At 53.4% G+C, this 27,380-nt stretch overlaps 13 protein-coding genes across 13 annotated transcripts; 3 read left to right on the top strand and 10 right to left on the bottom strand.

Annotated features, from left to right (window-relative positions):
• Positions 1–7: 7 nt before the first annotated feature.
• CORC01_03155 (3' exoribonuclease) lies at positions 8–868 on the bottom strand (the record flags this gene model as incomplete). Its single annotated transcript, XM_022614805.1, has 2 exons — positions 8–521; positions 582–868. The coding sequence occupies 2 exons, from the start codon at positions 866–868 to the stop codon at positions 8–10; spliced, it is 801 nt and encodes a 266-aa protein (XP_022478807.1).
• A 926-nt stretch (positions 869–1,794) lies between these two features.
• CORC01_03154 (uncharacterized protein) lies at positions 1,795–2,718 on the bottom strand (the record flags this gene model as incomplete). Its single annotated transcript, XM_022614804.1, has 1 exon — positions 1,795–2,718. The coding sequence occupies one exon, from the start codon at positions 2,716–2,718 to the stop codon at positions 1,795–1,797; it is 924 nt and encodes a 307-aa protein (XP_022478806.1).
• Positions 2,719–3,776: 1,058 nt separating this feature from the next.
• Positions 3,777–3,989, bottom strand: CORC01_03153 (uncharacterized protein; the record flags this gene model as incomplete). The annotated part of the gene is made up of 1 exon (XM_022614803.1): positions 3,777–3,989. One exon carries the CDS (start codon positions 3,987–3,989, stop codon positions 3,777–3,779), a length of 213 nt encoding a protein of 70 aa, XP_022478805.1.
• Positions 3,990–4,107: 118 nt separating this feature from the next.
• On the top strand, positions 4,108–5,804 carry CORC01_03152 (NLI interacting factor-like phosphatase; the record flags this gene model as incomplete). The annotated part of the gene is made up of 2 exons (XM_022614802.1): positions 4,108–5,139; positions 5,193–5,804. The coding sequence occupies 2 exons, from the start codon at positions 4,108–4,110 to the stop codon at positions 5,802–5,804; spliced, it is 1,644 nt and encodes a 547-aa protein (XP_022478804.1).
• A 533-nt stretch (positions 5,805–6,337) lies between these two features.
• Positions 6,338–6,725, bottom strand: CORC01_03151 (uncharacterized protein; the record flags this gene model as incomplete). The annotated part of the gene is made up of 2 exons (XM_022614801.1): positions 6,338–6,437; positions 6,520–6,725. 2 exons carry the CDS (start codon positions 6,723–6,725, stop codon positions 6,338–6,340), a joined length of 306 nt encoding a protein of 101 aa, XP_022478803.1.
• Positions 6,726–8,135: 1,410 nt separating this feature from the next.
• CORC01_03150 (uncharacterized protein) lies at positions 8,136–9,839 on the bottom strand (the record flags this gene model as incomplete). Its single annotated transcript, XM_022614800.1, has 1 exon — positions 8,136–9,839. One exon carries the CDS (start codon positions 9,837–9,839, stop codon positions 8,136–8,138), a length of 1,704 nt encoding a protein of 567 aa, XP_022478802.1.
• An 803-nt stretch (positions 9,840–10,642) lies between these two features.
• CORC01_03149 (uncharacterized protein) lies at positions 10,643–11,534 on the bottom strand (the record flags this gene model as incomplete). The annotated part of the gene is made up of 2 exons (XM_022614799.1): positions 10,643–11,050; positions 11,529–11,534. The coding sequence occupies 2 exons, from the start codon at positions 11,532–11,534 to the stop codon at positions 10,643–10,645; spliced, it is 414 nt and encodes a 137-aa protein (XP_022478801.1).
• CORC01_03148 (uncharacterized protein) lies at positions 11,513–12,287 on the top strand (the record flags this gene model as incomplete). The annotated part of the gene is made up of 2 exons (XM_022614798.1): positions 11,513–12,041; positions 12,103–12,287. Coding segments are annotated over 2 exons (714 nt in total), but the record flags the coding sequence as incomplete, so codon positions are not given.
• Positions 12,288–15,016: 2,729 nt separating this feature from the next.
• CORC01_03147 (uncharacterized protein) lies at positions 15,017–15,735 on the bottom strand (the record flags this gene model as incomplete). Its single annotated transcript, XM_022614797.1, has 3 exons — positions 15,017–15,322; positions 15,380–15,502; positions 15,574–15,735. 3 exons carry the CDS (start codon positions 15,733–15,735, stop codon positions 15,017–15,019), a joined length of 591 nt encoding a protein of 196 aa, XP_022478799.1.
• A 3,166-nt stretch (positions 15,736–18,901) lies between these two features.
• Positions 18,902–21,796, top strand: CORC01_03146 (uncharacterized protein; the record flags this gene model as incomplete). Its single annotated transcript, XM_022614796.1, has 4 exons — positions 18,902–19,099; positions 19,194–19,910; positions 19,961–21,035; positions 21,093–21,796. 4 exons carry the CDS (start codon positions 18,902–18,904, stop codon positions 21,794–21,796), a joined length of 2,694 nt encoding a protein of 897 aa, XP_022478798.1.
• A 1,003-nt stretch (positions 21,797–22,799) lies between these two features.
• Positions 22,800–24,980, bottom strand: CORC01_03145 (uncharacterized protein; the record flags this gene model as incomplete). Its single annotated transcript, XM_022614795.1, has 4 exons — positions 22,800–23,037; positions 23,097–24,305; positions 24,376–24,581; positions 24,915–24,980. 4 exons carry the CDS (start codon positions 24,978–24,980, stop codon positions 22,800–22,802), a joined length of 1,719 nt encoding a protein of 572 aa, XP_022478797.1.
• A 120-nt stretch (positions 24,981–25,100) lies between these two features.
• On the bottom strand, positions 25,101–25,316 carry CORC01_03144 (uncharacterized protein; the record flags this gene model as incomplete). The annotated part of the gene is made up of 1 exon (XM_022614794.1): positions 25,101–25,316. A coding segment is annotated over one exon (216 nt), but the record flags the coding sequence as incomplete, so codon positions are not given.
• A 491-nt stretch (positions 25,317–25,807) lies between these two features.
• On the bottom strand, positions 25,808–26,068 carry CORC01_03143 (uncharacterized protein; the record flags this gene model as incomplete). The annotated part of the gene is made up of 1 exon (XM_022614793.1): positions 25,808–26,068. A coding segment is annotated over one exon (261 nt), but the record flags the coding sequence as incomplete, so codon positions are not given.
• Positions 26,069–27,380: the final 1,312 nt, after the last annotated feature.

The following is a 27,380-nucleotide window of genomic DNA, read 5'->3' as shown; positions in this document are numbered from 1 at the left end:
TAACCACTCATGATTCCATCTCCAGATCCAATCCTGTACCTTTCTCTACCGCACCCTCCTGGATCATCTGTCGGCCCTTATCCTTGACGACGCGGTCCATGAACTGCCGCACCTGTTTGCACCCATCCACACCCACGGCAAGCATGCCTTCCAACCGGCTGACCTGAACACGACTTTCACATACCAACACTGCAACACGATCCGTGAGGCCCAGCGTTCCCACCGTCATGTAAGGCAGCTCCTGCTCCTCTTGGGTATTGAGATCGAGTAAGGGGTCTGCGCCGTCATCGGCGGCAGCGTATGTGGATGTCGAGCCTGCGGTGCAAGCAGCAATGTAGTCAGTCATTGGAATGCCCGCGTCGATGAGTGCTAGTGTCGACGCATTCAGAAGCGCCGCCAGCAGGGAACCGTCCTGGGACAGCACATGTAGGGAGATGGTGATGCAGCTGTGGGGGAAGAGATGGGTGTGAAGGTTCGCTGAGACGGCTTTGGCGATGGTAGCCTCAAGTTCTTGTGATCGCCTGCAAGTAGTAATTGTTTAGACGGAGCAGTTCACATATGCACACATTCGGTGCACTCACTTGTCGTTGCGGCCCCGCTTCATGCGGTCGACAGAGCTAAAGCCGGCGACGACGAGGTTGACGGTGACGGCAGCCTCCTTGGACTGACCACCAGCACCTCCACGACGCTGGGGCTCAGCCGGCCCCGTCACGACGCACATGACCTTTGTATGTCCCATCTCAAGGTAGCTCGAGCCATCGGCGGCTTCCTGGGTCCGGATCTGAGCATGGAGCCGTCGGAGCTCGTTCCAGCGACGGCCATCGACGCGCAGGAGCGCCATGGAGTAGGTAGAAGTATCAAGAGGCATGTTGGGATCGCCAGCGACTGCGTCTCTTGTGTGCTTGCGTTGTAGTCGGAGGACGTGGGCAAAAGGTGACAGTTTGCGGGCGCTGAAAGCTGTGTCGGTATTGTTGCACAAGGGTCGATGCGAGACTGCCGCGCCAGAGGGACAAAACCACAACCAAATTTTTGGACAGCGTCAATCCACCGCCTGCCTTTGGCCGCCCTTGGCTAGGAAAAGGTGGGGTGGTGGGGCCGGGTGGTCGGTGTGTCGGCGTCCGGGCCCCGTCATCCAAAGCTCGGACCTCTGAATCCCCTGGAATCGATGCGCCAGGGAGGGCCCGCACTGTCCCCCCCGACATCGCGGGGAAGCTCTCCTTTTTGGTAGAGTGAAGACAAGAACCCTGAATTGTAGGGGGATCTCGAAACTATGGCAGTAGCATCAGATTCAGCATGGATGCTATGGGTTGTTTTGCAAATTACCAGCCGCCCGCATTAGACAGCTGAATGTTACTGGCAGAAATCGAAACGCGGGGTAGCGAGAGTCAATGCCATGCAGAAGGCTCGATGTGTGAGGTCGCGTGGACAACCGTTGAGAAGTGAATTTGGTGGTAAGGCATAAGGAGTGACAGTTGTAGGGTTTCCCCGTAGATCTGCATCCTTTCTCAGGTCAACTGCCCGGTAAATGTGTTAACTCAATGTCTAAGTGCTTAGTGATGGTGCCTAGTATCATCGCTCTCATTCCTCGTCATGCTAGTATTACAATCTCGTCACGGGAATGGAAAGTAATGTCGGTTGTCTAGAGCGATGCAATGCTCAACAGGGAAATCCATACTCTCGTTCCTTTCGATGCCATCCTGTCCTAAGCATAAAACCCCAATTTCGAATACGCGAGCTTGTCGGAAGCAAAAGAAAAGCGCATGGTGCACGCCGTCCTATTCCAATGCCATTCAGTTACGCCATTACCAGCACGCCCATGGTGGACGTGTTAAACTCTGACGCCGGAGACACCAGGACCAAGTTGCTGGGCCTGGCCTCGTCTTCGGGTCCATCAGTCCACCCTCTCTCGGGACCCCATTTTGTCTTGCGGTTGTTCGCCGCAGTCACGTCAAGAAGTGCTCGCATCATCCCGCCCGACTTCTTGACTCCAGGCCACGCGTCAAAAAACACTGTGTCGACCCATGGCATCTGGTTAAAGACTTCTGTCAAAAGAGATTGGCAGAAACCTTCATAGAAACCATCCGACCGACGGAAGCCGTTGAAAATGCCGTCGCTGGGGTCGCATTCAACTAGTACCGTCAAGCGACGCACGTTGATACACTCGTGCAGACCGAGGGCTGGCGTAACCACCCAGCCTCGCGGCGGCTTGCTCCATCCGGGGCCAAGGCGGAGTTCCAGGGACGTGATGTACGATTTTGAGTTTGGCTTCATACGGGCCAAGAGTGGTTTCTTGCTTTTGAAGTACTTGCCCGGATGCGTTGGGAAGATGCGGAAGGAGCGGCTGCTATAAAAGTAATGGGAGACTTCCTGGTAGATAGTGCGGCAAGTTCTTTGAATTCCCAGCTTTTTGTGATAGTTCTTGTAGTTGTCAGGGTCGAGGTCCACAACTCCACCGCTACCTTCAAAGTAGTAGTCGTAAATCTTTAGGCGTAGTTCCGATGGCAAAGCCATGAACGCAAAAGGTTTTGCCTTCCTCCTGGCTGCTCTTCTCTCACCCAGCGTGAGAGAGCCAATGCTGTCCCCAAGCGCATCTATTTCAGCTTCGGAAGCATATGTCGATGGGTAGGCCGAGCTAAGTGGCGTCGTAAGAGTAGACGCAATCGGTGTCGGGTCGAGTGACGAGCCGGCGGCTCTCGATACCTTGCCACGGCGAACCATCGTGACGGTCGGTAGCTTGGGATGGGATATGCAGTGCTATGGTATCTTGAGATGTTGAATCCTTTCCAGGTATTCGGTCTGTATCCAAGGTTTTGAGGTTTTGGTATGGCGCCAACAATTTTGGTCGGTGGGAACGTCGGAAGTGGCGGAGTAGCGGGGTTGTTTCTTTTGGCAATGAGAGGGTATCTAATGGCTATGTGCAGGGATTTCAATAGCTTTGTGTTTAGTTTATGGTGTGGGTGAAGGTGAAGGTGAGGCAGGTCGACGAAGAGTTTCGCAGAGCGTAGAGAATCACAGAGGGTGGTCCCATTGTGATCGTTCATGCGAACTTGGGGACCACCCTCTAGAATTCACCACGCGCAACAGCCATGGTGACGGTGGGCGGATTTTGACTATGCTTAGTTGCGTTGGGCGAATGTGTTGGATTGTCCGTATCTGAGGGAATTCAGTCAGGTAGGTAAGAGGAAACACGTCGATGCGCTTCGAGATTGCAAAAGGAGGAAGATGCAAGGTAGGAGGGATTGCGAATGGAAATAAGATATTGGGGGTTGGGCGGACTTATGAGAGAGGGGCAGGACTCAGAATGGACGGGCACTAATTAAGTGTAAGTAGGTAAGGTATGCAACTCATGCATGAGGGTCACTGCCAGGGCGATGGACATCGGTCGAGTCCACCATTCGGACAAGGTTCGCACGTGAGCTGCTTCCCTGAGGCCGTGCGTTAGATTGACTAAGCATGGTGGGCCGAGACCAATCAGCTGAGGGCCGGCATGTAATGTGAGGGAAGGCATCAGTACTGAGAATGACCTCATTTGTAGGAGATATCAGTGTGCACTTACTACCTTACCTCGACTTATCCTTACCAGTATTGTGCCTACCTTACCTAAGGTCCATCACCCAGGCCTTATCGCCGATTCGATACCGGAACGTTCTCATGCATTCGGAAAATGCTCGGCTTCAAGTCTTAGTACAGGTAGGTGGATCGATGATTTGCACTTTTCACCCCGGCCACCGTAACACCAGCTTCTGCAGCCACAGCCCCACAGCACGTAAGGTACCTTAATGTTGAGTCTTAGACCTAGCAGCCAGAGCTTGTAGAGGCACCGTGCACCGTGCTGTCATTCGTTCCCTGCAGAGCCACAGAGCCTGGGCCAGAAAGTCCAAGGTGGTGCTTCCTCTTCGAAAATTTCTGGTGCCTTCGTCAGGAACATCTCCATACCCGCTCCACCTCGACTCGGCCTCGACCTCGACCTCGCCCGCCAGCACCAGCATCTTTTTCGTCAGCTGGCGCAACAGACACTCATCAGCTCCTCAATCTCGGAACTGAACCAAATCTCCAGTCTCCGGGCCCTTTACGCACCTTTACGTCTACGTTGGCCCTTGAACCGCCATGCTGTCAAGGGCAGCTCGGATCGCGCGCCTGCAGCCCACTGCGGCGCAGCTCTACCGCTCCGTCGCAACACCAGCTGCGAGGAGGCCGCAATTTCTAGCTTCATCATGGAGCAGGGGATTTGCGCAGGATAACAACCCGAAAGACGTTTCTCCCGGCAAGCCGAGCGAACAGCAAAAGCTTTCTGAGTCAAGGCCAGAGGAGACAACGGCGTCGTCAAGCCCCGAATACCAATCTGCATACGAGGAAGCTGCCGAAGCATCATCCAAGACTTCGTCAACCCAGGCACCCAAATCCGATGCCGACAATGTTGCCGATAAAACCGAAGCGCCTGAGCCAAGCGTATATACCGGACCCCTACCCGATCTCACACAAGGAATCCCGTCTACACTAGCATACGAGATGTCCGGTGCGACCAGCAAAGCCGCGCTGGCTGCTATCGCTGAGGAGGATGCTGTGGCCCAGGGCGGCGGTCGTGGACGTGGAGATCTTCCTGACTCGGCATACGTATCATCAACAGACAGGAAAAGACAACAGTTTGCGAACCGCATGTTCCTCGCCTTCGTCGGCTTCGGTGCTGCGGGTGCCGTCTACCTAGGTCGTAATTGGGAAGATAAGGCAGACGAGGTTCGGCACGCCGAGGACGCGCCAAACGGCTGGGGATTCGGCGCTTGGTGGAACAGAGTCACCGCGCGTACGGGCGATTTCCTGAACTACTACCAAGAGCCTGCTTTTGAGAAGCTGCTACCCGATCCTGACCCGTCCTTCGAGCGTCCCTACACCCTGTGCATCAGCTTGGAGGATATGCTCGTTCACAGCGAGTGGACTCGTGAGCACGGCTGGAGAGTGGCCAAACGACCCGGTGTCGACTACTTCTTGCGTTACCTGAGCCAGTACTACGAGTTGGTTCTCTTCACCAGCGTTCCTTTCGCCATTGGCGAGCCGCTTGTTCGAAAGCTCGACCCTTACCGCTTCATCATGTGGCCCCTCTATCGCGAGGCGACCAAATACAAGGATGGTGAAGTTGTCAAGGTTCGTACATTGCCGCTCAAACACTCTTGAATTTGCCTCTAATTCTGGCCCAGGATTTGTCCTACCTTAACCGCGACCTGTCCAAGGTAATTATTATCGACAGCAGCGACAAGCACGTCCAGAACCAGCCAGAGAACGCCATCGTTCTTCCCAAGTGGAAGGGCGAGTCCAAGGATCAGGAGCTTGTCAGCCTTATTCCCTTCCTCGAGTACATCCACACGATGCAATACAGCGATGTTCGCAAGGTTCTCAAGTCCTTTGAGGGCAAGCACATTCCCACCGAATTTGCGCGCCGCGAGGCGATTGCGCGTGCCGAGTTTAACAAGCAAGTGGAGGCCAAGAAGAAGAAGGCACCTTCAGGCATGGGCTTGCTGGGTGGCATGCTCGGCCTCAAGCCTTCCAACATGGCCTTAATGGTTTCCCCCGATGGTGAGCAGAATCCTCATGAGGCTCTCGCACAGGGCAAGATGCTCCAGGATATTGCGCGCGAACGCGGTCAGCGCAACTACGAGATGCTCGAGAAGGAGATCCGTGAAAACGGTGAAAAGTGGCTCAAGGAGGAGGCTGCCATGCAGGAGAAGGCCCAGCAGGAGGCCATGCAGAGCATGATGGGCTCCTTCAGCACGTGGTTCGTCAAGGGCGACGAGGCCAACAAGAAGCAGTAAAGAGGGGGCTTCGCACAAACTAAAACTCCCGGCTAATCAGCACAGCTTGTGCATCCCACCATGACCCATTTCTTCTCTCCTCTTACCGAAACTATCTGTATTTGTATTACCAAGCGAGCTTGGGGCGGCGAGGAGGCGCCTCAACTTGCATGTAGACTTGACGATGTGGGTCTGCGTATGTACGAATCTCTGTATACTACTACACTGTTAGACCACCTCCATGATGAAGTGGCTCAACCAACTTGGCGTGTCATTGTGCAACATCAAGTTCTGTGGTGAGGTCGAACTATAAGTTGGGATTCTGTCGTCAAGTTCCGAATGATTGCGTTCATATTTACGATTCATTACTGCAAGTCTACGAGGTTCCAGGCCGTGTTCCGTCTCTTCTCATCATTTTTCGCAAGCCGCGTTATCATTCACCATTCAGAAATAGCCCAAGCAACCAGTGTTCTGACACGACTTTCCACATCTCCTCCATGGACCCAAGCCCAGGCAGCTCTACACTGTCTATGTGGGCTTGAGATGGTTTCTTCTTAGACGAGCCTCTTGCTCAAGCTGGGAGGTGGGTTCACCTTCATTCCCACTCTCTCACACTGCTCGCAGTTGGGATTTGTGATGCATTGGAAGTAACTACTGTAAGATTAGTATACTAGAAAGCAGTTGGCACTCTTTTGACAAAAGTTTGACATGGGAAAATGATCAAGATCTCACATACGCGTCTCTGTCTTTCTCCTTCAAGTCCTCGCAGCGGCAAGCCATCTGGCAATAATGCCACAATGGATTGAATGGCGGTGTCTTCCCTGCAGCTATGACGGGATCTTCTTTAGCGAGTGAGTCGAAGCCTGGCTTTCGTGTGGTGGTTGGTGCGGCGAGGCCCTGTGTGGCGAGAAGAGTGAAAAGTGTAAGTTGGAAGAAACCCATTTTGTGAAGGTCTTGAGATGGTGATAAGTGCTTGTGGTTGATGTTTACCGCTTGGGGTGAAGTGGCCTGGTCAAAATTTGCCGGTTCCAAGACTTGGGATTCGAACGCAATCTTGGTTGATGTTGAGGCTCTCAGATCATGGCTCCAAACTTGTCCTGGCCTGAGATTATATACCCCATCAACCTCACACCCGACAAAGGGCTCTCTTCTTTCCTTGGTTTCGATCTCCTACATGTATGACCATAGATCATCTGCACCAGTGTTTGCTTTCGAAGTCGGTTACTGTTGCGGTTCACTCGGTACGAGAGGGCGCACTCGAGCGCATGCTGGCACAGTAACAGTTCTATTGAGACGGTGATGGTTTGTGTGCTTTTCAACAGGCCTCAACGGGTTCACGACTTGAGAAGCTACCTTGAATTAGATCTCCCAAGACTTAATAAGCCCGAGTGAGTTCAAATGACCAAATAAGTCCTTGGTACCTGTCGTGTGCCGTGCGGGAGGTCGTACCAGCATGGCCGTAATGCGTGGCCAGGCAGCAACAGGGCAACACTTATAGGAACCATCATCTGATCTTTCGTCTTGCTACTCCCGGTATGCAGGGCAACCGGCGGCCAGCAAGGGATTTACATTTACAGTCGATAAGACAGAACACATACAAAAGAGCCTTCCATCGTTGTGAGAGATTGAAATATGCTTCCATGGCACTTGTACGACGTGACGAGGACGCGAATTTACCGGACCAAAGCTATAGAGAAAATATGGATTGGCATGCATCGACATTACGTCCCCCTTTCTTCCCCTCGCACTGCAGTAACACGTGAGTAAGCTGTTTTATTACACGTCTTTAGCTGTGGCAAGCAGTAAATCACACGGGACTTGTGGCGGTGGTACGAGACCACATGGCGGGGATGAGACATTTTGTAGTTGACCAGGCACGCAGCGCAATCTGGCAGACCTGGGCATCATGCTTGCCACCCTCGACCGGCACCTGACAGAGAACACAACACGAGCTGTTCTGATTTCGGGGGCTGCTTGTACGATTTGACTGCCTCACCAAGTGCCTCACCAAGTGCCTCATCGCAGAGCTGTCCGGATGCGTTGCCTTTGGAGACGCGTGGTCATGGAACACAAGGCCAGGGGTAGCTCAGTGACCCACGACAGATGCAAGGTATTCGTGACAGCCTGGAGATATTCCATGGTTAAGTCAACAATAGCATTGCCCTAATATTCGTGCAGTACCAAGACGATGAAAATTGGCGGTAATGGCCAAGGCAACGGAAAGGACTGAGTTGACTCTATGGCGTGCTACTTGAGAAATTGCAACAGGTAGATGCGAGTAATGCTACAAAATGGCATTGTATACTAGAAGTGAGACAAGGCTTTTCCCTGCCGGGTATTTGAGCAACAAAATTATGATTTGGCCTCCCCATTTTGAACCATTTTCTTTCCCACCAAGACTGGTGAAGAAACGGACGCGCTGCTTGTCGCCATCACAGATAGGACGCCGTAAGCACCAAGTGCAGCGATTGCAATCAGGTCGATGATGTGAACGAACCACCAAAAGTGCTGGGTGCCCAAGGCGCAGGTTGCATATTCAAACTGCCAGCTCCACGAGGACTCGTCAAACCAAGCGCTGAGAAGACCGGCGTTGCCGCCAAAGTCACCCATCATGCTCCTGACCGTGATCTCCCTGAGCCCCGGAACACCAGCTGCGCCGACTGTGCCGCGACCCTTGGCTGTTGGCCAAGGCTCGACCTGCCATGACCGATCCTGATCTGCTTTCGTCTGGTTGATGTAGTGATACGTATCACAGCCCTCGTGATCGTGTCCATTCAAGATCACGCCGCGACGACCTCTGCCGTTGCCGGGCGCTTCCGTGTTACCGCTCATGCCATAAATGCCCTCAAGAAAGCCCTTGCTGGCGTCAGCCGAGAGCAAGTTCTGCTCCTTGACTCCGCCACCGTCGTGGTCACCGTGGAAGTCGAAGAAGGGCGCATCGACGCAAACACCTTCAGGCTTGTACAACGGGATGTGAGTTAGCACAACGGTGAAATGACCGCTGTATTCTACAGCTGCTGAAGTCTCAATGACAGCGTTAATAAAGGCATATGTGTCGTCTTGCAGAGACGTGTCTTTGGCCGGAGTATCCAGGTTCATGTCGTTCAGGACAATGACGCGAATCTCGGGGGATAGGCGATCCGACTCTGGGTTTTCCTCGTCATCCACAACTGTGGCGTTGAGTTTCGGGTCTTCAATGGGTAGCTCGAAGCGCAGCTCGTAGTTCGCCTTGCCAAACAGGCGCTCGAATCGCCCAAACCGGTCTTGGTTGATGTCGCCTGCGTACCCAATGTCGTGATTGCCGGCCACGTTGATGACACGACGCGGCCACACGGCGGAGGGCTCACCAGACACCGAAAGGTAGTCTGTGAGGTCATACTCCATAGCCGGGAACACTGCGGTTTCGTCTGGAACCTTTTCGGCCCCTCGCACCACGCGATCCCAGTACCGGCGGCCGCGGCGCCGGAACTCTTCAATGCCAATCCACTGGCTGCCCAGCAGGTCCCCAAGCACCGTGACGTGGGTAGGGCCAGTCCACCAGTGTACCGTTCGGAAAATATGTGCCAGGTAAAAGTCGTTGCCAAAGAGGTCTATGCGCTTGCGAATCGACTCGAGCTCGTCAAAGACGTCCTCCAAGAACACATCGACAACGTCGTGCAGAGAGTGACGAATGCGCTGGCGCAACGAATGACTCGACTGGAGGGTCACATGGGACCAAAAGCTTCTCGCGTGAGGAAAGATGGGGCCGTTGTGCTTTCGAATGGACGTGTCGCCCTCGAGCTGGGGGTCCCCAAGCGCGAGAAGACGGAAAGGCGCGGGGCGAGCATCGCTCGATCGGAGCGGAACTGGAAGAGGGATATGCTGTCGCGCAGCCTCGAGGAAAGCGGCGGCGCTGGTGTCGGCAACGTGGCTCGGACTGGTTGATGCGCTGCCGCTTGGAGCGACAGGAAAAGCGCATCCCAGAAAGACGGGATAGAGGTAGAGGTAGAAGGTCGAGATTACCGCCAGCGGCAGCAGGAGGCGGAGGCCATGGCGGAGGAGAGCCACGAGGGACATGTAGACGGCAGCATGAAGCAGAAGTCGGCGACCCTGCAGCTGTGTTTGTGTCGAGCCTCCTTGATGTGAATATTGAAGCCAAAAAGGACAGACTAACAAGTACGAATATTTGAGAGGAAAGAGCAGCCTCTCCTGTTTTCTCCAGCTTCCGTCGCAATTTGCGTTCGGGGTGGCATGCGACGGACCGCGTGTGGAAAAGGGGTCCAAATGGGTACGAATACGGATATAGCAGCCCCAATCCTGGCCAGGCATTGTGGCACTGTGTCTGGGCCTCCAGGGTGTGGTGGAGACGGCAAAACCCTAGGGATTACCTGCTCACTACCTTACCTTGGGTGCCTACCACCGACGTCATTTGTTCCAGGCACTGTGCTTATTGTATGTCTCCAATCGATGTGATGCGATGCGCGGCGACGAATGCATCTTTCCACCACTTGCGGCGAATACCGGTTACATGCGTTTTTATGGTCACTTTCAAAGCCAGAAAAAGCCCCCAAGCACTCGGCAGTCCACGGCTCTTCTAGCGCCAAATCTTCTAGAGGCGACCCAGACTGTTTCTCTAGACTGTCTCGATGGGCCGAGTGACCGCCTTACCAGCTTGGTTTTGGTCCCCGTGACATTTTAGCCCTCGATTTGCTGTGGACAAGTGTAAATCAACCATGGCCATCTCCTTCGTTGCTCGGTATGCATCTGTGCAGGCAGAACTTTCTACACTTATTTCAAAGACCGCTCATGATGCACATGATTCATAATACCGTGTCCCCATCGCCCAACGCCATGCATCGTTTCAGAAACTCCCAAGGTTATCATGCGTCGGATCCCATGCCCTCCTCATCTTCCAGCTCGTCGTCCAGAGTCGGAATATCAACCAAGAACTCGGGCTCGTCTGGGTCAAAGGAGAATGCAACAATGCAGTTGTCCTTGAAGCCCTTGGCGACTGGTATGTCGCTGTCAGAGACTTTGATGCTCTTCCATCCTTGCGTCAAATCGGCAGCATTAACAGGCAGGGCAAACGCTAGTCGCACATCGCCTTCGGGAACCGCGGTCGTCTCGGGGGAAGTGTGGTTGATTGTGAGGCCGTCGGGAAAGCGATCGCGGAGCACCTCGAGTAATGACGCGGTAATTTCAGAGAATTGTTGCTGGCCGTCGACAAACATCAAGATGGTGTGTGCACCGTACTTGAAGCGCACCGAGAAGAAGGTCTCGTCGATCTGCTGTTGGACAAGGTCAGCAGCGTGAGCTCAGCGAGGTAGTGGGCTGCGTAGCTCTGGACGTACCATCTTCGCAAAAAGGGGGCACTCCGAATTAAATGCACTTGTAAAGAGCGAATTCGACTGCGAAATGTCGAGTAGGATTGGACAGTGGGATGCCGTAGCCCAAGATCGTCGTTTGGAGGTTCGTCGGTGGTGGAGGAATAAGCTGCACGTCAAACGCAAGAAATCAGCAGCGGGGACGGACAGGGCCTAGGCACCTTAAAGTCGGGTAGGTCTCGTCGCGACGGAGCTCGGTCTCCCCCTAATGCGAAGTCACATGATTACGTGTTCTGCCGGAACTCCTGGGCCGAGTGCGTGGTGGCCCAAGCTTCTGCGGGTAGTCAGTTCTGGAGCTGACGGCACTTATTAACGAAGGTAAGGTAGATTGAATATGCATCTCAGCGTCCTCAAAGTCTTGGGGAAAGCACAACGCCACCACCGGCATATTACAGACTTTCGTATGTCCAAAAAACGGTACACGAACACGACGGAATTCGATCAAAGGCCCAAATCCGCCCCAACATGAACAACACGATGGCTGAACGCCCGGAGACGATAGCAGAGAGCCTCAGGTTCGGCCAAAAGCATTCTGAGTCTCGCCTCTCGATCCCGACACCAGCACGTATCCCACTGGCTGGGCTGATTGGCTTTGGAATCGGAACCACTCTGGGTCTCGCACATGGAGGCCGGATAGCTCAGCTGCGCTTCCGCGCCGAGCACGCGCACAAGATGCCGACAACTACGACCGGGTGGTACCTCTATCACAAAAGCAAGAATTACCACACCATGTACGGCGGCCTTAGGGAAGGCTTGACTATGGGAGTTAGACTAAGCTTCTGGACTCTGATGGCTTTCGGCTTGGAGAGCACCATTGATCGGTGTCGCGGCCAGAGCGATCTCATCAGTACTGTCTCGGCCAGCTTGACAGTGGCCGGTACTTTCAGTCTATGGAGTAGGTCCACTCTGCCTCATGCCGGCGCATGAATTTGCATACTGATAATCCTTCCCTCTAGACCGCTTCTCTCTTCCGACGGCGGCCCGCACCGCAAGATATGGTCTGCTGTTTGGACTGGTATATGGTGGATTGCAAGACGCGGTTGGCCTTGCTCGGGGCCGTCGTATTGGGTATATCGAATCTCTCCGCCGGCGATTTGGATCTGGCAAGGCACCGAAAGCCGATCAGCCGCAAAGTGGTTAACCTAGGAGTCTCTCCCAAGAAGGAGATCCCACTGCAGCAAGCCTCACGCCAGGAGCGGTGCAACTACGTCTTGTTGGTTGCGACGGGGATCGCTAAGCCTGGGTAAAGAACATTGCCATAATGACGGCACCTGACCTTTGCATTCCGAGGCAGATGGCGCTCGCCTGAGTAAGCGCCACCCTTTTGAACATGGCCCAACTGGCCCAATGCCGAGCGAAATCAAGAAACGTCACCGTAAGAAACCGTCTCCGGAATACAACCTACCCAAAGCCCGGAAATCTGGTAGGTAATTGACTACAGATCAACGTCATGAACACTGGAATGCACGAGTTCGCCGAATAGCTTCGTTGCATCGGGGCTACCTTATCCCAATGGACTCGAACCTCATCAGCGTCGCGACCCAACCCTACCTTATTCGCCAATTGGAACACTGTAATTGTAGCTTTGCACCAACGTCAGGGTGCATACGAATGCTCAGCCTCCGTATACGACTACAATCGGCTGTCTTTCAAAGATACAAGACGCCCACGTGATGGGTCTGTAGGAGGAGATTACGGGCTTGATTTAACCTTGCCAAAGCCATCGATGGCTACCTGACCGGCCTCGGCGGTAGCAATATTTCATCATCTTGGCCATTAACCCTGGCCTACCTTCAATGACACCAACATCCGTGAGACGGCCTGTTGACCCAAGAACTGTCTATGGGTTCCGACGCCGTGCAAAGGTCGGCAAGACAAAGGCGCCGGGTTGCATCGTCGACTACGACACCCTCTCGCGCCGAATTCCCATGTCACCGAGTAAATAGTTGCTCGTTACTTCAACCTCGAACCAAGGAATTGCCACTCTTGCCACATCAATGACCAAGTCTACGTCTGTCCACATCGCCTTGATCCATGTCTCCACACACTGCTTCCAGTATCCCATATGACTGGGCCTCTGAGCTGGCCGCGCTGACTGTGCGACCCCGGCGCTACGGTGATGTCTGCGCCTAATCAACAACACGGCACTGCCACGAGAAAATCACTCGATGCTGCCTTCCTGTCTTCAACCTCACATAATTCGTAGTCGGCGACTTGGCAGCTTCCCTCCTACGAAGGTGACGCATAGATCTATCCATTCGTCTACGAAGCGTTCCTCTTCCAATGACCAGCTCCTAGACGCGGACACAACACCTACACACTTGGTACTTGAGCCTGTGACTACTTCAGCAGCAACAGTACTCTCGTCACCACCATCAATGGGCCCGCCAGCACCCCTGTCAGTCCTTCCTCTTCACATGATCATACGGTCTCTGCAAACAACAAAAACATCCTCCTCGCCCACCCTTCTCCCGCCTTCACTTTGGCTCAACCCGCTCCTCAACCCAGACACGAACCCTCTCCTACGCTTTTTCCTAAAGAATAACTGTTACGCACAATTTTGCGCCGGCGAGAACCCAATCGAAGTTAGGTGAATCATCAAAGGCCTCGAAGACATCGGCTTCACTGAAATTATACTGGGATACGCAAAGGAGATTTTCTTGACCGATGTCGGAAGGAGTTGGACGCATGCGGCGAGGGTAAGATGGCGAAAGAGTGTGTTCGCAATTAGATTGTTCCTTGGGCCTAGGAGAACTCAGGGACGGTGAAATTGGCCGAGCAGGGAGACTTAGTTGCCCTCAAGTAGGTTACTCCCTTTTATTTCCTGATCCTCACCGTGGACTCCAGCTACTAACTGCTTTTTTAGACTCACGGGTGCCGGCCGTCAAGCGCTACATTTTCTTGCAGATCGTCTACCACCCTGTGCCGCCTTGGCCCACGCGATAAGCTCCATCTGCTCTCTCGCTGCCCAGCGTGTTGTTTGCCTCCTTTTCAACGCCGAACAGGTCTACCTCCAACCTAGTATCGATGACTGGACCATGGAGTACATGCGAAAGTACAACAACGTTCGTGGACAAGCCTCCGTGTATGGGACGGATCAGGCGTACCTCAAAGTCGACCCCCGAGACCCTGGCGAGACATCTCCGCTTTGCAAAGGAAGAAGGCTTTACATTGGGTGTGAAGCTGATTCGCGGTGCAAATATTGGATCAGATCCAAGACAACTCATCCTCGACACAAAAGAGAGCACGGACACCTGCTGCGATGGCATAGCTGATAGTCTTCTCAAGCGAGAATGGGGAAACGTTTTGCAGGGTGACATTCACATGCCGCCGGTCAGCTTGGTCATCGCATCCCACAATAGGCGAGCCCACAAGATTTGCAAGTCTGGTGAGGCCAACATCCACGTTGCCTATGTACAATTGCAGGATATGGCGGATGAAGTGAGCTGCGAGCTAGTCTGCTCGAAAGAATGGGGACATGTGCCAATGCAAACGCGAACCTAGTCCCAGGCCGTCGAAGCAAGCGAGTATCTCGTTTGGGCTTCAACTGGAGAGTGCATGAAGTATCTCCTAAGAAGGGCGCATGAGAATCGTGACGCGGTGCAGCGGACACGGAGTGTACACGATGAGTTGTTCATAAAATTGTTGAGGCGAGTAAAAGGGCAGTATTGGGGTATCCGTCTAAGAAAAAACGCGCTTTTTGGAATTCGAATTGCTTGGGTTGTGAGAAGTTGGATCCTAGAAATGCGGTTAGACATGTCTAGACCTTCAGTAAAGCAAGTATGATGATGCTACGTACGATCAACCCATATAAACATCAGAGGCGTGAGTCCTTTGTGATAGAGGCTTGCGTCGGCGTATTCTGGCACCTTATGCCGTGCGTAGTGCCATTGCACCCAAAACCAGAGTCTCCAACTGTTCTCTGCGCTCTGTTTCGTCCTTGATAGCGTCGAGCCATGGGAGCCCGTTCAACTTGTAGTACTTGCGCACCTTGGCCCAATCTGTCGATGTCGAGATGGATTCGTCCGTAAAAGGGGCCGGAACACCCTGGAAGTTATCCTTGAGATGTTTCTCGACGTCTTCGGCGGACGGCGGGCCGCCGGGGGTGGTGATCTTGACGACAATCACGTCCTTGGTCGCAGGGCTAATGCCATAACGACGGTAGGCTTCTGCGATCTGGGCACCAGTCAGTCATCGGCCGGAATATCGATATACAGTGACAGCTCAGTGTACGTTGTTTGCAGAGCTAAGTGAGGCTACGAGCTCGGAATGGACGTTTGGGGTCTTGAGGCTGCCGTCGACCTTTGCGGTCACAGCCTTGAAAGCGGCGGCGAGTATGTGGGTTCGAGAGACAGCCTAGTGAGGTTTGCGTGAGTCTGTGAATTCGAACGCCTTTTTTAATCATGCGGTTGGAGCTTCTGTCTTACCACGGAGGCATCAATCAAGGCGTACTCAAAATCTGCGTTGCGGTCGAGGAGCTGCTGGTGGAGGTAAGCAGCGTTGTGAATGTCCTTGAAGAAAGCGACATGGACAACATGATCGGCGGGCACGTGATCGATGGGTATGGTTTCTATGATGGGGGACGGCATGCTGGCTGTTGATTGAGAAGCGAAGTTCTCAAGAAAGAGAAGACGGATGGGAGGGGATTTGAGTGCCGATTTTGGGAGCCAAGGTGTGGCGGTCGAAAAGTATCGCGGGGTACCTTACCCTGGAAAACTTGGGAGGACTGAATTTGAGAGGTGCCGGCGTGTACCCAAGGTACCTCAGTGTGGTGAAGTTTGTTATCGAGTGACGATAAACTTGGAGGGGCGCGGCAATGGCGGGGTTCCATGGCATAAGGTAAGGTAGGTAGGTAGGCACCTTAGGTAACCACGTCAAAATTATAGATGCACCAAGCTAACCTAGGTACCTTACCTTGGGCCCACCTGCCCTGCTGTTTTGTGTTGGTGTTCCGCTGTAAATTCTTCTTTACGATCATGGAAGAGAACGATTCAAGGTGCTCCTCCTCATCCGATTGCTCACTAGCTCACGCGGCCACTCAATCATACACTCACTCAACCCCTGACCACTTCTGTCTTTCATTCCTCCGTCACATTTAGGCAGAGTTAAATCTCCCTTCCCCGCTCTGGCTCCCAGCTACTATGCCTGCTTCCTCCTGAGCACCCATTACTCATGTAAGAGACCAATAAGAGCTTCTTCTCTGAGGCCAAGATCCTTGTTGAAGTCCTATTGCATCTTATTTGATGGAGATTAAGGTATTGTTTGTTATCTGTTGACGATTGAATCAGGGAAAAATCCCCGCCTCCTAGTAGCCTTGCAATTCAGAGAGTTTCCTGGAGAATACGTCACCTCAGGTATAACATCCGCGCTTCACTGGTCTCCATCAACTTCAGAATTTGGTTGATGTCTGTTTTGCTGCCAAATTTGAAATCAGATTGTCAACGTGGTCGATACCTGATTTCGTTTCCGTCAAGTTTTCTTTCCCCGGGTTATGTACCCTTGCATAAATGAGCGCTAGGTATCCGTATTCATATACTAAGATGCTTTGGCGGCCGGAAGGGGCTCCGAACAGTTGTCCCTATCCGGGATCCAATCAGGGTCACTCATACGATTAACACAAAGGTGGATTGACATCGATTTACTTTGCATTGGAAATTTCCCCGAGCGTTCCAACATCGGTATGGTTTAGGCAGTTTTCGTAAATGATGAAGCGGAAATCTTTCGGCCAAATTGCTTGGACGCGAATATCACCGTCATCTCATCTTGCCTTGCCAATTAAAGACGATATGCAACGCACATGTTAGTTAGCCAACTTTCCGGACGCATCGACCTCTGGTACGCGCTTCATCATATCTGGCAGCCCTGCTGTGACGCGGCGCCCTCGAGATAGGCGAAGCTATGTTTCCGATGCTGATTAGGCTGCCCATCTCCGCGATTCAGCCTCCAATAAGAGGTAGGTAATGGCGATGTGTACGCAGTGTGGCAGAAACTGTCATACACGCAGACATTTTAGAGCATTACTTACCCTAGTGTGTACAGCCATCGGGGGGAACATGAATAATGTGGCTTGGAATATTGTTCCTAGATGGTGGATACTTTCAGGTAGAAAATCAGGGTGTTCAACTTCCTCGACGGAATGAATGTTGACTACGTTTCCAAGTTCACAGGTTGGCTTGCCGTCTGTTGTATCGGTTGTATCGCTGAAGCGTCTCGTGTCGAGTAGAGGTTGTGCGTATGCGGCGGTCGATACAGAGAGGTAGTCACATCGCCCAGCGTGCCTTGCCCCATTACTCGACCTCGATGGATTTCCTCGACGGTCTTGCCGCGTACCCAGTCAAAGGACAGGGTAAGAAAGACTTGACGCGGCCAGGGGTGGCGCTTGGGCCGGTACGTTCGCAGCAGAGACGCAGCAGAGACACAAAGGAGGCTCGTGGAGTCTTTGAAAGGCCCGGCCACGGCAGGTGGGACAAGGCTTGGAAGTCCATTGAGACATGGGGGGCAGGGCATCATCGCATCATGGGCGAGCGACTGTCCGTACTACGTAGGCAAATGGGTTGGTTGATGAGTGGATGGGTGGATGGGTCCATTCGCTGTGAAGGGGGCACGCCGCACGTGGGAGGGGAGGGAGGGGTCGCTTGCAAGCCTGTCCAGCTGGTGGTAGGACAACAACGGACAGGTTGACTCTGGACGGCAAGTTTTGAAGGCTAGACTTTGGGATGGAATACGTGCCCGGTCGGTTTGTGTATTACCTTAGTCTACGGCCTTGGCCCTGGCACTAGAACCTTGGAACCCTGGAATCTTTCGTTCCCGTCCATTGTCGGCCGACGCCTCTGTGCGCCACTTGATCGCTCATCGAATTTCGTCGCCTCGATCCTTTTGGACCACCCATTGTAGAACCCAAACGAACTTGGACTCGTGTGCTTGGTTTGGCATGTTGAAAGATGCGTATCTTTCCTCCTGGCTCATCGATTCTACTCGTCAGATTGCCACCCTGGCCGTAATGCGTATGGACGGATACAGAGTACCTAATCAGTACCATTACTGGTCCAATCTTACCGAGTCTTACTCCTCAGCCAGTCTCTTCAGCAGCCTCCACATACACAGAAATCAGAACTCTCACTCAAATGACGCCTGCAGAGTTCACTGGAATGCGTGAATACTTAGCCTGAATGAGGAATCGAGGTGACGACGGACGACAAGGTTTCATCAGCAGATCCAGACCATCAGGTTGCTTCTAGACCGGCCCCGCGCGTCGATCGTCCTTTGCATTGGCACGTACGAATCGGATACGGGTGGTTTTCCCTTATCTTAAGGTATACCTACAGTACCTTCGCAGTAAGCTGGGGGTCTTGGGTACCTTACCTTTAATTGCGGATAGCTTGCCCTGGAACCCACCCTCCCGCATCCCGACAGGCTGGGAGCCCACCCTGGTGCGTTTGCATTCGCGACCAGCTCCCGTCCCCCGTCTGCCCTGCCTGCCGTATACGAAGACTCCGTACGTACGGTACCTATCGAATTACTCCCCCCTTGCAACCTGGCCTGCCTGGGAGGCCCTCCGGCACTTCAGCAGCGCAGAGCTCTCCTGAAAACGCGGCAACCTTCATCATCCACGGCAATCCCCGTCGCGACTTCTCTTGCCGTCCCGCGCGTCGCCAGGGACACTTAATCTCTCTGCCAGACCTTTGCGCCGCGCTTGAATCGCCACTTCTTACCGAGAGCAGAGGGGCAAGAAAGAGAGAAAGAAAAAAACAGACCATGCCGGGTCGCCCACCCAAGCGACCGGCAGAAGCTGGCGATGCTGCTGCTGCCTCCGAGGTCGATGTCGCACCCACACCTGCGGCCAAGGTGAAGCTGCCGCGACTCGACAAAGGCGGCCAGGAGGACTTCTCGTCCGTCGTCAAGAATCGCCTGTCGTCCTACACGAGGACCGGTCAGGCCTGCGACAGATGCAAGGTGCGTCTTGTCTTCTCTTCTTTGCCTCATCCTGAACTCCTCATTCCCTCTTGAGTCGTGCCTATTGTACTAACCGCCGTGGCACATACCTTAGGTCAGAAAGATCCGATGCGATGCCCTCCCCGAAGGATGCTCCCACTGCATCAGCCAAAACCTCGACTGCTTCGTCACCGATCGCGTCACCGGCCGAACCGAAAGGAGGGGCTACCTTCAGGAGCTCGAGAGGGAAAAGACTGACATGATGAACCACGTCCGCGAACTGGAGAAGCTGCTCGAGAACAATGGCATCGAGGTCAAGCCTTACCAATGGTCCCCCTATGGCATCAACTACCCGCCCCCTGGCGTAACTTACGACCATATGGGCAATCCCGTCGAAGATCCCAATGAGAAGGATGCTTGGACCAAGGTCGGTTCCGTCTGGGTCAAGAACTACAACTACAAGCCCGCCAGCGGTCGCTCGTTCCCTCGATCGACCCTCGAGTCGCGTCCGGTCCATAATCATCTGGGCGTTGGCTCCGACAGCGCGCCTCTCAGTTCAATCAAAGGCACCCAGCTGTCCATTCTGGGTACAACGATAGACGTCACGTCCTTTGACGCCCCCGATATCGACGAGCCGATACCAGACGCCAAGGAATCACAACCCCTGTACAACAAGTCTTTACAATCATTCCTCCAATCGTGCATGAATATCAATCCCACAGTCAACATTGAACTTCCCTCAAGGAGCGATGCCTTCACTTACTCGGAATGGTATTTCCTCATGATATGGCCTTTCTTGCCAGTCTTGCACAAGCCTAGCTTCATGAACATCGTAAGTTCCCAAGTCTCGACACACTTTGACCAGCCCTGACCATCTGCTAGCTTACACGTATGTACGACGAACCCGGCTTCGAACCTAGTGTGCCTGATCAGGTCATGGTACACATGGTTTTTGCGACAATTTATTTCCAATACGGCGTGCGGAACTGGGAGCAGCAAGAAACCCGTTCGCAACTCAACGAGCTGTCTAACAAGCACTACCACTTTGCTCTGAGCAAAATGTTCGACTTGGCGTCCTCACAGTCAGTAGCGGCCGTTCAAGCCATGGCCATGATTTGCGCCCACAGTCGCAGCTTTCCCAAACCAGGGTGCGGCTCCATGATCACAAACTTTGCTTTCCATCGCGCCATAGACTTGAATATGCATCGCGCCATGAAGGGACCAGGGGAAACGACCAATCTAGAGAATGAGATACGCAAGCGGACTTGGTGGACTATACTCCTCGTCTCTGTCACTCTAAATGGGCGCCTTGGACGGCCCATGCCTATTACTGTCGAGGAGTATGACGTCGAATTTCCGGAGCCCATCGCCGATGAAGCCTTGACGCCAGACGGTGTTGACCCGTCAGTGACGAGCCCATGTACATACCACGTGGGGCTGGCGGGCTTCAAGATTCTGCCTCTCTTCATGGAGATGTATTCCAACATCTACAGCGTCAAGCGCGACCCCAAAAACTACATTGATGTTGTCAACTCTCTAGAAGAGCAGCTTCGTCTCTGGAAGGAAAACCTGCCCGAATCGCTACAGATCAGCCCTGGGCAACCTGAACATGAGGGCCGTATGTACGCCTTGTACATACAGATGTATGCCCTCGAGCTCCGGCTGTGTTTACGTCATCCATCCGTGGCCATGACTAGCGATCGGAAGATGCTCCTCGAGAACGCGCGTATATGCGAAGAGACTGCTGCGCATATGCTCAATGCCGTTAAGAGCCTCGTGAAGCTGAAGTCTCTCGACACGACGTGGTACCAGATGGCAGTTTACGGTGCCGCCATTTTCACCACTTTGGTTGCTCACTGGGAACGGAGGTTCGAAGCAACGTCCAATCAGATTGCAAACCTTCGGGAGGAAATGAAGGATTGGATGGAGATTATCAATGCGACTGTTTCGTTGCTAGGTGAGCAACGCTCCGAATATGCCATGTTGGACTCTGACACTGACTGTTCATTTCCAGGGACTGGCACTCGTATCAGCAACGAAATCAGCGTCATTATTGAGAGGACAATCAGTTGGATTGAACACGATCAGAAACAAAAAGATTCACCGCTTCCCCCAACGATCAAGACGGACCCATCGACGACAGAGGCGTCCCCCTTTCAGCTTACGTCGCAACCTCAAGCAGCACAGGCACTCGCTGTCAGTGCCGACGAGGCGGCTACGAAGGCCTTTTACCCAGATTCGGAAAACCAGAATGGGACCACGCCATACCCCTCGCTGGCTTATGCTGAGCAGCCACCAAACACGAACGCGGTGGCGTCAACTAGTAGCTTTGAGGTGAATAACGGATACTCATACACGCCTGCAGCAGCGCAGACCACGAGCGGTGATGACAACACGGCTGAGACCAACCCACTGATTGCGTTTGCATCCCAAGCCACTCAACACGTCGCAGACCCTGCTGGCTCTGCGGCGGCGGCGGAGCTCCTCTGGAGACAGTCAGCGTCTCAAGGAAATACCTGGCACGACTGGACAGCGGCAATGGCGGACAGCCAAGACAGATATAGCGCCAATGCTCTGTTGACCTTGGGCGGTGCATCTAGGGACCCGACTGCAGTGACTGAGGCGGCGACGGTGGCCGACATCGCCGCTGCCACAGCTCCCGTTGGCCAATGGCCACTCATTATCTTTGATGGTGCGGGAGCACCTGGAGGACAGTAGTCGTTGTGGTTTCGGTGTGCATGTGTATACTGGCAAGCGTGTTTTGAACCGGTCTTCTCATTCATGTTTTGTCACGGAGCAATATTCGGCGTTTACGTGGGGTCATTATCTTAAACCATCTGCTGTGGCACAGCAACGGGGCAAAAGGACACGAGGCTATATGCACTGGACAGGTCGAAAGGTTCGACTTGGTATTTCGGGGCAATCCAAACAACCCGATGGGCTTTTGGCGTTTCTTGGTTTAATTGAGCCAGCGATCGTAGCATGACATCGCCCTAGCAATCAATACCCGGCTACAATTGGGCATTGTGCAGCGTTATATAGGCGAACTCCTGATGGCGCTATACCTCTCTCAAACATTCCGTGAAGCGGCAGTGCGGGCATCAGGACTGTCTTTGTGAATGTTATTACTCAGAGCTTCTTCACGGTGTCGGTATTGGATTCAACACGTGCCTGTATACAACACACCCTAAGGTAGGTGGGTACTGAATGCTATCACAAGACAGGAGGACAGAACATGCGAGAATTACACCTCGTCCCGTGTACCTCAAGAACAATCGTTCGCCGCCTAGAAGCGATGAGGCAGTTGAATTCCAAAAGGCTACACCAAGACACCACCATATCTAAGCATTTGCCTCCTCCGGTATCGTTCCGAAGACAAAGAGGTCATGTCATTGACCATGCTACAACCACACAGGGCTGGACGCCGAGCTTCAACTTCCCGCTGGGAAAGAACGGAACATGTCTCGTTTAGGGATTGGCAGGTTTCAGTCTATTCTTATTTCGATGGAATTGGCTGTCATGGGCTTCTGTCGTGCGTCGCTTTGGGCTCAAAAGATTGGTATCAAATGCCGTAACTGAGTACATAGGGGCCCCTCCCCACTACGCATTTCGTCCCCTTTCTAAATCTCATCTACCCTAAAAACCGGTTACGACTTCCTATCACTTGACATTATGGCGTTGCCTTAAAAATACTCCCATCATGCCTCCTTCCAAGGACGGTCTAAGCTGACTCCTTGCGGACATGGGCGTGGGCGGGGTTGGTAGACTCGACCTGGATCTCGGCGGGGGATCCTTTGGTCTCACTGGCGTTGTCGTGAGCCAAGTTCTTGTCCGAGTCGTAGTCTGTGACACCGAAGAGAGCATCCATGTGCTCAAGGGAGATACCCTTGGTTTCGGGGACGAAAAACCAGACGAAGAAGAACATGGAGAAGCAGAAGCTTCCGAAGATGAGGTAGGTTCTGTCACAGTGTTAGCTGAATGATGACTCGGCTGAAGAAATTGGTAGCAAATCACTTACCCGTAGCCATGGGCACCAACGGTGGCCAACATGTTGGGGACAGTGCGGGCGACAATGAGATTGAAGAGCCACTGGGTAGCAGCAGCAAGGGCAACGTTTTGAGAGCGAAGACGAGCCGCCGGAATTTCGGAGGCGTAAATCCAGCAAGCCGGACCCCAACCAAACTGGAAGAATGCGGCAAACAGGAAGATGGCAACGAGAGCCATGTATCCGGCACCCGGGACAGGCTGTCCGGCAATCGGCGGGGATATGCGGACGTAGAGACCGATGTAGAACATGCAGCAGCCCTGAGCAATGGAAGTCCAGAGGAGCGAGCGACGACGTCCGAGAGAGTCGGCCATGAAGAGCAAGAAGCAAATGCAGGCAAGCACCTTGACGATTCCGTAGACGCCAGTTGACAGAAGGGGTGTGGATTGACCACTAATGCCCAGGTTCTTGAAAATAGTAGGGGCATAGGTGTTGATAGCGTTGGTTCCAGTCATTTGCTGGCAGATCATGAGGAAGATGGAGATGAGAGCACGGTTACGGTTACCCTTGATGGTCCACATTTCCTTTTGCAGGTTCTTGAAGGAGGCGTTGCCGATGAGTTGTCTCTCGTGGTTGAGCTGGTCAACGATCTCCTGGAATTCATCCTCGAGGTATGGGTGGTTCTCGGGCAGGTTGCGGAGGGTGGAGAGAATCTTCTTGGCCTCTTCCCACTTGTCTTGGCGAGCCAGCCATCTGGGAGACTCGTTGCAGAACAGCATGCAGATGAGAAGCATAAGACTGGGAAGGCCCTGGATGGCGAGAGGGAAGATGTACATGGTCTTGCCCGTCAAGTTGACCTCGGCGCCGTAGTTGATCCAGAAGGCAATCATACCTCCGGTGACGATGAATAGTTGGTACATGCCGGTGAGGAGACCACGAATAGCACGAGGCGCATTTTCAGAGACGTAGAGAGGGTTGATGGAAGAGGCACCACCGACACCGAGACCAGCGATGAAGCGACCGACGAAGATGGCAGCGATTCGACCGGAAGAGACAGCTTGAAGGACAACACCGATGAGAATGATGGCAGCGACAGTAATGAGGCACCATTTGCGGCCGAATCTGTCCGTAATGGGGGATGCGAGAAGAGCGCCGACCAAGCACCCAGCTTGGAGGGTGGACACGATGTTACCAGTCAAGTTGGCAGTTTCGACGGGGTTGGCGTCTTTGAGTCCATAGTCGCTGTTGGTCGACAAGTCAGTTATTTGTACCTCATGGGTGCTGACTCCGCGTAGACAGAATCGTCACTTACTTCTTAAAGGGTTCCATGACGACGACACCGCCAATGACGGAGCTATCCCAACCAAATGACATAGCACCGAAGCAGGCGGAGGCGGCGAGTGCAAAGACTCTCCAGCCGTAGATCTCGGCCGGGTCCGTCTCCATAGAATCATTGTGGACGATCTTCTTGAGAATCTTTTGCATGGTCGACATGTTGGGCGATTTATTTCTCGGCAACTAGGCCAGGATCTGGCGAGGTTGGTGTTGCTATCGCAGATGACGAAGTATTGGCCGATGTAACACGACACCCTGTGATGGTTGAGTCTTGAGCCAATGTGAGTCAGCTCAAGATGTGAGGGGGTGGTGGTGCTGGGCTGGAGACTGGATGAGGGGGACGGAGCGACGAAGGGAAGAAAACGAGAGCAGAGGGTGCGGGACGGTGGCCCTGATATATCGGAAATTCACAATGGTGTTTTCCCTTGTTTGCTAATCAGAATCCTCGTCTTTCCCCAGATGGATGGAACCCGGGGGCCCCTCACTGCCAGAATAGTCAGTTATCTGCCATCCCACATGTAGCAGAAGCAATCTGGGGAAGGGGGATTGGAGTGGTGGTGAGGAGTAGCTGTCCGGGGCCATGGTCGCAATCGATCCTGTGCGTCTCCAAGCCCGTCCAGAACCAAGACCCCTGCTGTAATCCTGTCTCGCCTAGCTCGTTCGTCCGCTCATCTGTGCCTCTAAACCCTAGGAAACCGAGCCTCAACGAGTACCAAGACGGACGGAGAATTGTCCATGTAATTTTCCGCCATTCAGAGGGAAGGTAGAGGGCAGCCCGACGGTGCTGGACCGACGGGGGCGGCAGAGGAACGGCTTGGCCTTGGGGGATGGTGGCCTATTCGGTTTTGCGATCAGCCGACCAGGTCGTGCAATTGGAGGCTTCCGGCTAAGTTTGGGATATGGCAAGCATCTTGGGGGTGTGTGGTGGTGGTCGAGTTGGCCGGATGGGATGCAGCAACAAGCATGGCATGGCTGGGCTAGTCTCAGAGACTAGGCTTGGCAAGCCAATGCAGTACGGATGGCACTTCAGTCAGATGGACGAACTATGCTCGGGTACGAGCCAAGGGGAGATCAACATCGCGGGCATGGAAGGACTTTGGGAGATCGAAGCCGACATCTGTACATCCTACTCGATGGCCTCAAGTATCGTCTACCCTGGTCGTCAGGTTCTCACAGTCCGTCATGTCTGTTACTCAGAACAACAACTTGGCATGAAGGAAGACAACAATCAAGAGATGATCTTGTCCCTCAGCAGCCTCCAAGATCTTATGGGGATTCATGATAACAATAGCAAAACGCCCACCGACTGCAAATTTGATGCGTGTGCTGACGTTCAAGCTTAACAACAATACATGTGGCTCTCTGGGGCCCCAGAAGAAGTTCCCGCCCTTCCCCAGGTGCCCCCGGGTTCACAGAGCGGAGCAAGAATAAAGTATGCTTGCTACGCTAGGACGAAAGGCCCTCGGGATGTGGCTATTCTTGTTGCGGTTTGCTTGGTCGAAATGTGGACCGCTCCTTGCGATGAGGATGGCGCGTGATTTGCTGGGAGACACGTCTTTGGTCGTCTCCATTTTAGAATTTAGGCTACAGACGAGAGTGGGGAAAAGCCTCCAGGAAAGAGGGACGAGGCAAACAGGCAAAGAGAACAAGAGCGTGGGGATGTAGGTACCCTATTCTCTGCATGGGCCGCAGACTGGTTGTTGACAAGGGAGAAATACTTTAGTGCGCTGGACTTGGTTTAGTCTCTTCTGCAATGCGTATGCGCTGACAGGGAAGGCCAGGCATGAGACGATATATCCGAACAGGGTTACGGTTACAACTTACAGGAACACAAACTCAGAGCCAAAGAGTGCCTGACAACCAATCACTCGAAGAGTCGAAAGGTTGGTTCCGGCGCCTCCCACACCTCTTGTCCACCTCCCGGACTGGTTTCTGCTCCAACCGGTAGCCCATTTGGTCGACCGATCCCGCACGGTGGATTCTGCGGAGAAAGGGCGCGGGTGGGAGAAAATGGGGACGGAGACTCAGACGGGTGGGGATGTGTTGGAGATCGCGGGGGTGGTCGTCCTGTCAAGAGGAGGTGGGTGAACTGGCGCAAAGAGGCGCGAGCGTTAGGCGAACAGGCCATCAGTGAATCAACGAGCAGCATATTGACTGCGTGACTAGGGAGACGAGGAAGTAATCCCTTTCTTTCACAAACCGCGCTCTTCGATCGACGCTTTACCATAGCTGGCCAAGGCTCGTTCCTAGATGTTTTCAAAATGCGAAAACATACTCTAGGCTTTTCTCTCAGACCTCTTCCCATTTTCAGACTCGATCTGGTACGTCTTGGATGACTGGAAGACTATTTCAGGTAGTGTATCCGTAATACTGATCATGATTCGACCAACCCCCGCCAAATACAGTTCAAGTCTGGGGTCCCAACGGCCACTCCAACACTCCAATCCTTCACGACGACCACCACCCCAACTTTGTGGCGCTGGACCAAAGGCTTAGCATCAAGTCATGAAGCTCGTTCATTTGACGGAAAAATTAATCTGCGTTTCTGACCTGAACGACCGGATCTCCCTAGTCTGCTTCTACCAACACTCCATTTTTGAAGGTTTCCAATCTCTTTCTGGTGCGTACGTTGATTCACATTGTGATTTAGTAGTTGGCATTCACTTATTTGTCAAAAAGCCTGCATGTAACATGTAGTCCAGGTATGTTCGAGACAACAGGCGCTAAGTGAGCCACTCCGTTCGATCTCGGCCAACATCATGCGATGCCACATACCACTCCCTCCCCGTCATGTCTGTTTGGTTCCGGACCCGAGTCCTTGGGCCCTGCTAGACGTGTCACGCCCCGCACTGCTTGCAATGGCGTCTGATTTGCAACTGTTGACATCCACGAAGCAATGGTCCGGCATGTGCCGTACAGTCACAGCCCAGGACCATGGAACTCGGATGCACACCCGTCACGGCCTAATCATAGTCTACAGAC

Source organism: Colletotrichum orchidophilum (genome assembly GCF_001831195.1).
Source record: "Colletotrichum orchidophilum strain IMI 309357 chromosome Unknown Scaffold_18.1, whole genome shotgun sequence".
NCBI lineage: Eukaryota > Fungi > Ascomycota > Sordariomycetes > Glomerellales > Glomerellaceae > Colletotrichum > Colletotrichum orchidophilum.
Note: the sequence above shows the minus strand (reverse complement) of the source record. Positions and strands in the feature narration are given on the sequence as shown.